This window comes from Bos grunniens, chromosome 19 (assembly GCF_055505025.1).
Source record: "Bos grunniens cultivar Pamir isolate PY7600 chromosome 19, Bosgru_T2T1.0, whole genome shotgun sequence".
Taxonomy (NCBI): domain Eukaryota; kingdom Metazoa; phylum Chordata; class Mammalia; order Artiodactyla; family Bovidae; genus Bos; species Bos grunniens.
The window spans coordinates 29,955,287-29,967,750 of record NC_141183.1 but is presented as its reverse complement, the minus strand read 5'-3'; the positions used below and the strand labels follow the sequence as shown (position 1 = coordinate 29,967,750).

Sequence of the window (12,464 nt, the reverse complement as noted above, 5' to 3'; positions counted from 1 at the left end):
CCATCTTTTCCGGTACAGTCTCCTCAGTTTCCATTAGGTCAAGGGTCCTTCCTTTGCACTTCATGTGTGATCATATGAGGAGGCTGCGGCCAAGAGATGCACGCAGTTTACACGAACAGCTTCAACAGCGTACTTCACAAGGACTCTGCTGGCCCTCCGTCCCTCTTCCTGCCCACAGCTGGAGATGAGCCAGTGCTCGTACTCAGGCGAGAACACATCTTAGAAGGAACCTGGGCTCCTGGGTCACTTCATGGGGTATAAGTGCTCACCCCTCTTTAGGGTTCAGCCGCCTCTGGATTAATGCATTAAACGGATACGCTTCCCTCTTATTTCAGTCACTTTATCTTGGGGTCTCTTTGTTACAGAAGCTTTGCCTGTACCCTTATGTGCAGAGGTCTAGCTAGCAGAGGTCTAGAGGCTAGCCATTCACAAATTCACAACATTACAACATGATTTACTTACATTTTCAAGCTGACCCCTTATAAATGCTAAGTTCGCCATCTGAAAGCAGATTATAAGTTGTTTTTTCAGTTTAAAGCATTGTGTTTCCACTTACTTCAAAATCTTTACACTGAAAACTCCCCTTTGTTTTCACCTTCTATCTAAAAAAAACAGGCCAGAAACTGTCGCTAATCTGCTAGAAGCAAAGTCCAGCAATGGGGTGAGAGTACGCGCAGACTTTGATGGTAACAATTCTAGATCCACTCTTCACTGAGAACACAAATATTAATGATAATTGTTTCTTTTCGGTCTGGGGTTGAGGTTTCTTATACATGACAGTCCAAGGGTAATAAAAACTGAAAGTTAAAGAAAACTTAGTAAAAACAAAACCCAGAAAGACATCCTGCAGGTCAGGAATACTAATCAGGAACACTAACAGCCCTTCTCCTGCACCACTGGCGGCGGCTCAGACTGGTCAGAGGAGTTACCAAGTCATAAGTGTAAGCGATGGCCTTTGTGTTGTGACTCTTGTGGGCAAGATGAAGAGCGTCATGCAAAATAAGCTCTGCCTCTTCTGGCTCATCTTTCATGATGCACAACTGAAAAGAGAAAACAAAATAAAAGAAACTGAAACACGAAAAGAACAGAGACACGCACCACCAGACAGAAACAAGTACGGCTACGTGTCCCAGTACACAGAGGGAAGCTAGTCATTCATTCCTCGAACACTTATTGAATCCCTGCTGTGCAAAGGTATGGTGTCTGCAGTGGTGACTGGAGAGGGGCTCCCCTGCAGCTCCGCATGGCCACAGATATAGCACGCTGGCTGACAGACATAGGCAGCAGGATCGTGAGCACTTTTCATGAACTCTTATAACGGAGCTGCTGGCCCTACATCCTCCTCCGCTCTTTCCTGCAGGACAGGTGGGCTCAATCACAACCAATGATACAGGCTGTGAAGGAAAGCAAGAGAAAGGAACAAGGGGTTTCCTTCAAATGGGAGTCAAGACAGTTAAACAGAGGTAAAAAGGAAGAGAAACAGCCAACTAAGTAAGGAACTGTGGGGGGAAACTGACCCAGAGAGCAGGGAATGACCGAAGGTGCTACAGGCTGAAGATGACGGATCTTCAAGAACCACTCAAACAATGAAAGTGAACAGATGTGAACTGAGGATGGTGACTGTTACTGCCAAGTAGGGAGGCAATGGGGGTAGGACCACAGGTCTCACCAGCCAGGGCAAGGAGTCTGGGTTCTACCACAAACGCTGTGACGGGTCAATCAAGGCTTGTGGGCACGGGATGACACCAGCTGATTTACATTTAAATGATCGCTCCAGTTGCTGTCAAACCTGGATGGCAGGGGGCAACAGGGCAGACAAGACTGCAGGCTGTAGCAGCGTGGCCAGGGTGACTCAGGAGACACAGAAGAGGCGACAGGTTTGAGAAGTATTTTGGATTTGGTGGCAAAATCCAAAAATTCGTTGCTGGATTCTCGGTATATGGGAGGTGGTAGTTAGGTACCACAAGTTCTCAGAATGACTATGGAGCGTCCAGGCAGGAAAACGGGGCAGACTACAGAAAAGAGGTACTGAGGGAAGGGGTCGGAGAGATGCCTAAGACCACAGGTTCGTTTGGGTCAGCTGAAGCCTCAAACAGAGTTGGCACGCGGGCCGCACCCGCCGTGTGTGGGCACTCGGGTGGACGCGTCGGGCATGAGGCGGTGGTCAGCCCAAAGAAGGAGGCCCGGTACCCCGGGAAAAGGAGAAAACGTTCAGGAAGAGGAGGCCCGCCCCGCTCCCCTCAGCCTGTGCGCACTTCTCCCCGCGCTAGCAACCTCGCAGCCCGCAGCGCCGCCTCTACCTGCGCCCGACGCGCTGACCCCAGGACTCCGTCCACCGGGGTCCCCATAGCCGGGGGGCGCGCTGCGGCCCCTCACCTTGGCTCGCTTCAGCAGCTGGATGATCTCGGCCTCGGCGTCCCCGGCCGCAGCCCCGCCCGCGCCCCGCCGCTCCTGCTCCGCCGCCGCGGGCCTCGAGGACCAGGCGAGCGCTGCAGGAAAGGGCACTGAGGTCACCGCGCTCAGCCCGGCCCGCCCGGCACCCCCGGCCCGCCGGCCCCGCACCCCTCACCTGCCAGCAGCGGCACCAGGCCCGAGCCTCGGCCGCGCGGCGCCCCTCGGCACGGCGGCGCCCGGGCTCCCGGCGGCCCGGGCAACAGGCACACGGGGTGGCAGCGGCCCCGCCGTCCCGCCACCCGCAACAGACCTCGGGCCAGACCCACAGCCAGAAGCCGGTACATGGCCGCCCGCGCGTCCTCTGCGCACTGCGGCCACGGGCTCCGGAAGTCCCGCCCCTGGCGCCGAACGCCCGCCGATTGGCCGGGCCGCCCGCATGCGCCGGGACGCAAGTCTACGTCACCTCGCCCTCCTCCCCCGCCCCGGAGAACGGGGGACCTGCCATGGCGGCTCCTACTGGTCCTCTCACGCTACCAGCCGTGGTGGAGGAGCTGCTGAGCGAGATGGCGGCGGCTGTGCGGGACGGCGCGCCGAGTACGGGCGGGGGCGCGGGAGGCAGCGCCGGCGGGACGGGGTTTGGGGGTCCGGGCCCACTGGGGAGGTCTCCACCCTTTCTACTCGCTTGTAGCCCTTCCTTCCCGCCGTCTGTGTTTGTTCCAAACGGTTCCCCTCCTTACCTCTGTGCACGAGTGACTGTTTCAGGGCCGCAGACACAGGACTTGAGGGGTCCGGACGCTGTGGCTGTGCCTTTATTCCTCTGACCAGCAGAGGATGCTCTGTGACCAGGCTCCCGCATTCCCTGGCCGCAAACGCACGGGCCCAGAGCGCGTCCTCGTTGAGCTGCGCCACCGGCATCTGAACGACCATCGAATACATCGGTTAGGCCTCAGGACTGCCCCTGCTGGTTCACTTGGGCGGCGTTTGTTTGCAAAGGACCGCACTTTGAAAAGGATTTACCTTGACTTATTGTTTTTTAAGAATTGAGAGCAGGAAGCCAACTTTTCTCATTTCAGTTAAATCTAAAGCAGTACATGTGCTTAAAAGATGAGACGAGCCAGGTATCCGAACATCCTCTAATCCCAAAAAGCTTGGGGGGAAAGCCAGTCTGTTGACAGCTCAAACAGTGGTTGCCAGAAAGGGCTGTGTGTGAAGAGGACAGTGTGAGAGTCTTGAAGGGGGCGCCCCTGAGGCTTGGGGCTCATAGAGACCACTATCACCTATTCACGTTTTTCAGAGCCATTTTCTGCTGTTTAAAAATGTTTGTTCTTAGACAGTCATACACTCTTCCTGAGCCCCCTCCTCCGACGATAATTTGCTTTAGATCAGTATTCTGAGTTTACACTTGTATGATGATGTAAAAATCTAGTCACAGCTGAGCCATGTAGGAAGTGATGACTACTTCTCCTTTACTGTAACTTTTTGCTTCCTCTCAAAACTCATGATTGCATTTGTTTGGTTGTTTACTTTTCTATATGTTTATTCCTAGTTCAATAACTTCTTTATAGCTCAGATGGTAAAGAATCTGTCAGCAATGCAGGAGACCCAGGTTTGATCCCTGGGTCAGGAAGATCCCCTAGAGAAGGAAATGGCAACCCACTCCAGTAGTCCTGCCTGGAGAATTCCATGGACAGGAGCCTGGCAGGCTACAGTCCATAGGGGTCACAAAGAGTCAAACACGGCTAAGTGTTAGTCACACACATCCATAATTCAACTTCAAACTCTTACCAGTGTTCTAAATCCTCTACTCAAGATGCTGAGGTGTTTTGTCCATTTCATTTTCCTCTCCTAGAGCTTCCAGGGTGCTCTCCTGAGATCTCCCCCCACCATTACTATCTGGGGAATTCCCTTAACCTACTTTGGGCCTTAATGTTTAGTATACCGTACAATTTTCTTTTTCTCAGTTTACTGTCTTATTTTATAGAGCACATATTCTCCTGTCCTGAGACTTAATAGTTTGGCTAGGTGTTACTGAATTATATGTTGGAAATATTTCCTCAGACATCTTAAAGTATTATTCTACTACCTTCCAACTTCTTAAACTTACTTTCACAGAGTCTTATTTTAGCCCTCCTGCTTCATTCCCGCTCCAGAGCCATCTGGTGCCACCAATTTCTGGAGGAGGGTTTTTTTTGTTTTTTTAGGGAGTGAGGGTACTAGAGTCTGAAGTGTAAATCAGGATGTTGCTTGGCTCTCCTATTACTAGCTTAAGTTTCAGTTTTCTCAGGTCTTGTAAATAATTTTCAAACATGTCTTAGCTGTGTTTCTCCCTGTCCTCATCCTTGAGAGTTTATGCATTTTAGAAAATTCTTTTATTATTGTTTAGTGGAATATTGAGGAGTAAAATTTGATGAGTAGGTTCAGTTCACCATCATACACATAAGTCTTTTTGGCTATAAGAGCCTTTTAAAAATGTTTTTGTCTCTGGTCACTGGTTTAACACAATTCACTTACTTTCCATTCCTGTTTTACAGTTCCCGATGAGCATCTGTTATCGTAAGTATATATCCTTTTGTATTTGGGATTCTTTATAAACTACTAATGTGTGTTTTTAAAGGCCAGTTCTTTCAACATCAACTCTTTTTTTTTTAGAAAATATTCTTACTAAGCTAGGAACAATAGTTTATTGATGTGATTGTTAAAAATCTGTCTCAAGTGAATAACCAGCACCGTACTTGACAGTACAAGGCACTCCCTTATTGTGCTAAGTGCCACTGTATTTTGACATCGTTCTAAAAGGTGTAGCTCTTACACTAGTAATACATGGAAAGAGAAGGACATTTGGCCCTTGAACAACAACTCTTACACATGCAGTGCTCGGGGGAGCCTGTTTCCTGAGTGAGAGGCTAAGAGTATTTAAGAAAGAAGATGTACTAGGTATATACACTAGAATATTATCCAAAAGTTAAATTTTAAAATATATATTTGTGTATATACATATATATACGTGAGCACACACACACGTATATATGTGCATCATTCTCAGAAGCACACTGAATGGGAAAAAAAGTTGCCCAAAAAGCCCAGAATATACTGTTCATATTTTAAACTTAGAAAACATCACCATATGTATATATGTATGTGTGTGTGTGTATGCACATACACGTATGTACTATGTACAGTAAAATATAAAAACATTAATATGAAATGCATATGGTTGCCTTGGGGATGAAGAAATTGAGGAAGAACAGGAAGACCTCTGACATATAAAGAGGCTTCTTTATAAACAACATGTTAACATTTATTCTGGGCGGTTGATTATGTGGGATTTTGCTGTATTACGTTTTTTTCCGAATTAAAATAAATTTTCAGAAGCTGCTGATGGTAATCCTTCGGGTCGAGTCAGAGCGGTGGCTTTCAGTCCATCATCTGACCTGAGGCTCCTCTCCTTCCCAGGCTGAAATTTGTCTTCGGCTCATCAGCCGTGCAGGCCTTGGACCTAGTTGACCGCCGGTCTGTCACCTTAATATCCTCGCCCAGCGGGAGGCGTGTTTACCAGGTAGAAACCCGGAGGTGGAGTAATCTCAACCAGATCCCCTTAGGACAAACGTTTTCATGAATCTGTATGAAAGCTGGTGGACAGTTGAAAGGACTTGACCCAACTTAGTGAAATGAGAGTGTGAATAGTTAGAATCAGAAAGATGTGGCCGGTTAACCCCACCTGGGAGCAGCATGTGGAACCAGCAATGATCCAGAGAGGCTCTTTGCCCAGGTCTGATAGTCACAGCCAACTTTCCCTTTCTGTCATTTGACACTACAGGGATCACCCTGTTCCTTGTCTCTTGCTTACAAGCAAAAGCCAAAATGCATTTTAAGGTCCTTTCACATGTCAAGGTTCATCTAACAGAAACGATCTGTCAGAACTGTTGTTGGAAGCATTCACGAAGGCCACACTGTGCTCAATGTGGGCAGTTTACTTGGACCTTAGTTCAAGCGGACCTTAAGGTAGGCAGGTTTGTAAAGTACAAATCAGACTCCTGTCAGACTCTGAATTACTTTCATGTATTGCTAATTCTCACCGAAAGCCCGGAAAGATATTTATTTTGCTGAAAACTGAGACGCAGAAAATTAACAGCCCCCTACGGTAGCAGGGTTGTATAGCTGGCAGACGGTCCTGCCTGTCTCTATGTCAACAGCGGGCCAGACCCTCCACCCCCCAAACCCCAAGTTTAGCCACGTTAGATGTGGTAAGCCAGCTGGGATTCAGAGAAGGGGATCTTGTGAATGAAATAAAAATGTTGGCAGTGGTCTCCAAAATTTTGTGTGTGGAAGGGGTAGAAGCAGAGGCCATCAGCTCTTGTATGATATCCAGGCATTGTTGAAGACCAGGAAAGGTGGAACTTTTGAGCATTTGGGTTCTGGTTTACTTATGATGACTGTCTCAGAGTTGAGACTGTGTTGATTCATTTTTAGCAAGTGACTGAGCAAAGCCTCTCAGGCACATGGATGGCTTGGCCCATGAACTCACTTTTCCATGCATAGGATGGTGCAGCCAGCTGGCACGTCCTGCTTTCTGCGTTTCTGCCTGAAGTAAGCTGGGGTGATGAGTGCCGAGTGCTACAGTTAGAACTTCTGCATTGTATTTACTCAGAAGAGGCTGCTTATTAGAATTTTCTGTTGGTGAACATCATAGATTAAGAATCAGAACTCTTAAGTGATGTTGTTTGTACCTGAGGAAGGATTTCCATTTTCTTTCCTAGTGTATTTATTTTTGGGTTTTATGTAGCTAACATACCCTTGTCAAAAAGGGCTTCTGAGTTTTCCCATGTCTTTTAGTTTCAGATTCTCTTGTCTCAGTTCCAACATCAGCAGAACACTTGACCCACACAAGCATGATCTTGCTGTTAAAATCTCAAAGACTGTGTTGGAAATATTTCAGTTATTGTTGACTTATTATTCCTCCCACGATCACCGTGACTTGTTTTAGTTTTCATCATTCACATTCTGCCTTATGTCATGTTGCTTTATTTATCATAAAAATGCAAAGTTCTTAGAATTGTGTTGGACTTTGAATTAAATGAGTTTTTAGAAACCTTACAGACATCCTCCAATTAACCGCAGTGGTTTCACTGTATATAGTAATATGGAAAGAATTCGGCTTAATTCAGAGGTTCTGTGAGATGATAAAGGTTGAGTCAGATGTTGCCTTGTTATCGTTCCATAGGTTGACCATCTAACATTCTCACCTCCTCCGGGTGTGGTGGTAATTACCCTGAAGTCACACTCATGTTGTCACCTGAGTCACTTTTTGATAAACTTCAGTCCTCCTAGGAAGGGGGATGCCAAGTTACATTTGGATCAGTCAGAAGGGGCCAAGTTACATTTGTAACAATGACCCCTAAATTTAAAAGCTACAGATTTATGTCTCACTCCCTGTCCATCTCCATCAAGAGTCAGTTGCAGCTTTGATCCAGAACCTCATGGCCCAGGATCCCAGGCGATGGAGCAGCCTGTGTCTGGGACACTGTGGATCTCATAGCAGAGAGAAGTCAGGATATCGTAGGTATCCATGTTGTTGAACGTTTCTGCCTGGCCAGTCACACTTTACCGGCTAAAGCAGGTCACATAGTCAGCCTATATGTAACAGGGCAGGGACATATCAGCCTCTTTCCGAGAGGCACTGAACTCAGGGAACGGTGAATCGTATACAGTTCATCACTGTGATGGATGCTGAGGGCTTGGAACAGCCATAAAGTAAACTGCTTGTGGGTGGATGACCGTCCAGTGGGCCAGTCTCCTTAGAGCCTCACTGCAGCCACAGCAGACTCCTCCCAAGGAGGTGTGGGCAAGTCCAGCCTGGGTCTGAGTATCATCCTGCCTACATTACTTTTGTAAAGGCTCCCCTCTGGGACTGACACTCCTGGCTCCAAGTGAGCGAGCTTGGAGCACTTCCTGTAAGAGGAGGTGGTTTTTTCCACAAAGGGTGAATTAGACAGTCCCTGAGGTCAGTTTCCAGCTCCAAACAGATCTGACTCAGATCTCTGCCCGATTATCAGGTTCATTAGTCGTCCACTGCTAGATAGAGAAGGCAACTGAGAAGTGACTCTCTTTACCGTATTCACCGCCCTGGGCAGCTGCATGTCCTGAGTCCCAGCCAGGGAACTTCTGCAGAATTTCTCCCCACCCTTGAGTGGCCAGGCACTTACTTGGCCTCAGGCAGAGAGTAATTGGCTGGGGACCCAGCATAAGGAGGAAGTAGTCTGTGTGGAATTCCAGAGGCTTATGCCTAATTAACCATAAATCTAGAGAGAAGAAGAAACCATTGGTAATGGTTTAGAGACCCAAGAATTGTTGGTGTCCCTGCCAGACGTTGGTGGGTTTTCTTGCGGGACTGAGTGGGATCCAGGCTGCTCTCACGCTCTCTCCTCGGCAAAGGGCAGCTCCTTCTCGCGCCCCCAGCGCTCACCAGTTACAACACATCAGCGCCTCAGGACTGGAAACGTGTGGTGTGACTTTCTTAATGTCCGGTTTGTAATGGGGCTGAAATGTGTGATGGGTTCAGTAGGCGTCCTGTTACCCAGTCACTGGCCACTTCTGGTCATCCTGCAGCCCCCAAGGAGTCCTCCTGACTTGGCAAAAAAGACCCATAGCGACATGCCTGCACCAGGCGAAATGCTAGAGAGACAACACCTGACTCAACACTGCTATTTTTCAGTGGAAGTCTTACCTGTGTGAGGAAAACAGGAAACAATTCTAGGAGCACTGACGTTCCTTTTCTCCATGTAGATTGTCATCTCAGAGCCTGAAACAAACGTGAGGCCCTGGGGCACATCCCCCACAGGCAGTTCCCTGTCACTGACCCACTGCAGGGGGTCTCTAGGTCCCTGGGATAGTAACTTTACTCCACTGGGACAGTAGGAACAAAGCACTCCTCTTCCTGTCTCTGGCACCTGGGGGTGAGGACGGAGACAAGCCATTTCTCCAGGTCTGTCCAGCCACCCTCCAAACCCAGGGTCCCCCGTGTGCCCTGACTGACAGCAAGGCCATTGGCTCTGAACGTGGCCTCCTGCCGGCCCTCCCAAGTCCATGCCCTCATTCCGTCCTGCTAGGTGAGCGGGCAGACCTGGGCTTGCCACTCCCCACGGCAGCTGAGTCACCCTGTTACAGGAGTCTCTGTTCCACGTGTTCCTCCCACTCCCCACTGGGCCTTTCCTGTCCTCAGACTCCTGCTAGGAGTGTGGTGGAGGCTTTAGACATTCACACACATGCTGGGAAACGACTACAAAGGCTGAGAAACAACAAGCATGGCGCGGGGAGCCTTCTTGTCTCTCTAGTCAACCCTCTGAATCCCCAGGCGGAGAAACAGCAGTTCGTGTGGAGGGCTCAGCCCACCTGAGACGCTTCTGTTTTGCGTGTGGAGGTGTCAGGGCAGGGCACTGAGGCAGCAGGAGGGTCCCTCAAGGGGACTCTCAAGGTGCACTCAAGGGGAATAGCGGTTTCCCGCCCACCTTTCCAGGCCTGACTCCACCTGTCCTCCCCTTTCCAGGTGCTTGGAAGCTCCGGGAGAACGTACACATGTCTGGCTTCCTGCCACTACTGCTCGTGCCCTGCATTCGCCTTCTCCGTGCTGCGGAAGGGGGACAGCCTCCTGGTGAGGACGGGTGGGCCTCAGCCATGGCCGAGCCGGTGGCAGGGCAGGGGGCGCTGGGAGCCTCACTCTGCACCCTACATGGGGTTTACTCTGTGTGGAAACAGACGGTAGTTCATTGTCCTTGACTTCAGTCAGTCAGCTATTCTGGCTTTACCCTCCCAAAACGCAGGGGCATTTTTAGAACTATGCCTGTTTCCCATTTTAATTTAAAAGGTCAGAGATAAAGCTTTAGGAAGGCAGCAGGTAATCCCCAGAGTTGGCCCCTGGGCAGTTATCGGGCCCAGTAAAAACATGAGCCAAACTGGACGCTGGCAACTGTGTGTGCCCCCACCTCCAGCCACGAGGCGCTTCTCCCACTGCCCGCGGACAGCGTGGTGCTCAGCCTTGCTTGACTTTCACCGGGGGCAGCAAAGCATGTTGGTGCCTCGGCCGATCTCACAAGAGCCCAGGAACGAGACCTCCTCACATCCATCCTGAGTCCACAGGAGAACCATTACCCGACCTCTTGCCAAGGAAGAAAATTACAGCATCCGCCCCATCTTTACACAGTTGTCACACCTGGCAGGAAGCGGGTGGCAAGCGGGTTTTCCCATTGACAGGGAGCCTCAACTCAGTGATCTCACCTGAAAAATGACAGGGTTGGAGCCAGGTCCTCAGCAACCCAAGTGGTGTGCCCCGCAGTGTGAGGTCCAGGGTTAGAGTGGTGTGTGCCCCTTGGTGTCAGGTCCAGCACAGATCATGCCTCGGAGAGGGACAGGAGAGACAGTGAGGGTCCCGCCGTCCCTGCTCTGGCCGTCCAGTGGTTAAGGACTAGCCCCCCTGTGTAGACTCGGTGCACATGTGTAAAATGAAGATAAGCCCTGTTCCCCACGGGACTGTCAGATATAAATGAGATAATCTTTGAGATGCTCTTAGCAACACTGTACCTTGAAGAACCTTAGCCACTGCTGTTAACAGCTTTCTGAGGGCAAGGAAGAAAGTAGTATAATTTAGGACTGACATAAAGAGCCTGTCTTGGTTTTCACTTGGTTTCACCTGTTCCTGCTGGATCTACACTGTTGCCCCAAACAGCAGGCCAAGTATTGATAAAACCTCCTTGTCCTATCTAACCTTGGTCTGTGGTTCTAGGCAGTGGGTTGCGGGCCCCTGATGTGTGTGCCCCGCTCCTTTCCTGCTCTGTGAAGCCTGGCCCTCCTTGTTTCTAACTGGCTTGTGTATTGTGTGTTCCAGTGCAAGCACCTCTTGGCAGTTTACCTGAGTCAGATCACAAGGACCTGTCAGCAGCTGAGTGTCTCTGACAAGCAACTGACTGACATACTGTCAGTGGAGAAGACACAGGAAGCATAAAAGTGCAGACGGAGCATCACTGACCATCTTTCAAAGTAAAGTCCCGTCCAGAGACACACGTGCCCTGTCACACGTGGTTCACGTGGAGGAGACATGGACCAGACTTCACGTTAGTGTCCCCTTCCGCCCTGGACTTGAGAGCCAGGACATGTATACAGTGTGAATCCCTCGCGAAAAATCCAGTCTCTAGGCCCCATGAGTAAAAAATTTCCAGATGTAATCAAGCATCTTAGCCTCCAAAGCCTAACATCAAGTCGCATCCACAGTGAGTGAGATTTTCAACCAACCAAAGTCCTAGTCCTTAAGAGGCTAGAATGGGAGAGGGGACAGTATGATGGTTTAGACGCACAAGCGTTAGTCCTTTTTCTTGGGCCCAGAAGGTCTTTCTGCAGTAAAAGGTCAGAGCAGGGATGTGGCTACAACAGCAGCAGATACAAAGAGACGTTGGGGTGCTGGTTTCAGCAGGCTCCAGACATTTGCAGTGTTGAGGCCAAAACAGTTGCTTAAATAGGCTGTGCTGTTGGAAAGACAGCACCTAGAACAAGGAAGGGCAGGTCGGGGGGAGCATTTCTGAGACTCGTAGCAGCCAGAGATGTTGCCGGGTGTTCCAGGCTGAGTGAGAAAAGGCAGATCTCCAGAGGCTGTGAGGCGGGGGAGGAATGGGACTCGTTTGGACCCCAAGAGAGAGCAAAGGAGCTGGGATGGAAGGAAATGAACACAAGACGGAGCTGAGACAGGACAGGCACCTCCCTCAGGGACAATCATCCACAGCTGAACAGGGTCCTAGGACAGGCTTTCCCCGTCTCTCTGGGGCTTCACGTCCTTGCAGGGTTACTGCAGGAGGAGCTGAGCTAGCCACCAGACAGGCGAAGTAAATGGTCTTGCAGCCTAGGTACTCCCAACCCTGTACCCCTGAAACAGGAGGTGCTAAGGAATGAATGTGTGGAAGGTCACAACGGCGCAAGCTTCTGTGGTTGGCACAGCCGTCTCCTAGGCCGTGGTGCGGCAAATAAAACCTGTCAAGGCTCTACTCAGGAAATGGGCCTGGGTGTGAACTTATTTTAGGATACGAAAC

The 12,464-nt window shown here is 49.9% G+C and overlaps 2 protein-coding genes across 38 annotated transcripts in view; one reads left to right on the top strand and one right to left on the bottom strand.

Annotated features, from left to right (window-relative positions):
- TTC19 (tetratricopeptide repeat domain 19) overlaps positions 1-4,890 on the bottom strand; it is a 31,328-nt gene extending 26,438 nt beyond the window's left edge. For 11 of the 35 annotated variants that reach the window (XR_015147833.1, XR_015147837.1, XR_015147834.1 and 8 more), the window contains exons 1-4: positions 3,132-4,890; positions 2,377-2,489; positions 930-1,040; positions 463-501 (exon numbers count right to left, since the gene is read on the bottom strand). Coding sequence is in view for 23 of the 35 variants with exons in the window: in XM_086358675.1 (XP_086214801.1) it covers positions 463-501; positions 930-1,040; positions 2,377-2,489; positions 3,132-3,330 (462 nt within the window). In the remaining 12 variants the exon portion in view is untranslated. Of the gene's footprint in view, positions 1-462; positions 502-929; positions 1,041-2,300; positions 2,505-2,569; positions 2,765-3,131 lie in introns of those variants that run through there. The other 24 variants (XR_015147836.1, XR_015147844.1, XM_086358666.1 and 21 more) reach the window with 10 other exon arrangements.
- ZSWIM7 (zinc finger SWIM-type containing 7) lies at positions 2,874-12,428 on the top strand. Of its 3 annotated transcripts, none has more exons than XM_086358714.1 (5): positions 2,874-2,988; positions 4,926-4,947; positions 5,848-5,950; positions 9,938-10,042; positions 11,273-12,428. In XM_086358714.1, exons 1-5 carry the CDS (start codon positions 2,898-2,900, stop codon positions 11,387-11,389), a joined length of 438 nt encoding a protein of 145 aa, XP_086214840.1. In that variant the 5' UTR covers positions 2,874-2,897; the 3' UTR covers positions 11,390-12,428. The 3 variants fall into 3 exon arrangements, with proteins under 3 accessions (XP_086214840.1, XP_086214839.1, XP_086214841.1); XM_086358713.1 differs by lacking the exon at positions 11,273-12,428 and adding an exon at positions 10,380-10,804; XM_086358715.1 differs by lacking the exons at positions 9,938-10,042; positions 11,273-12,428 and adding an exon at positions 7,228-7,447.
- Positions 12,429-12,464: the final 36 nt, after the last annotated feature.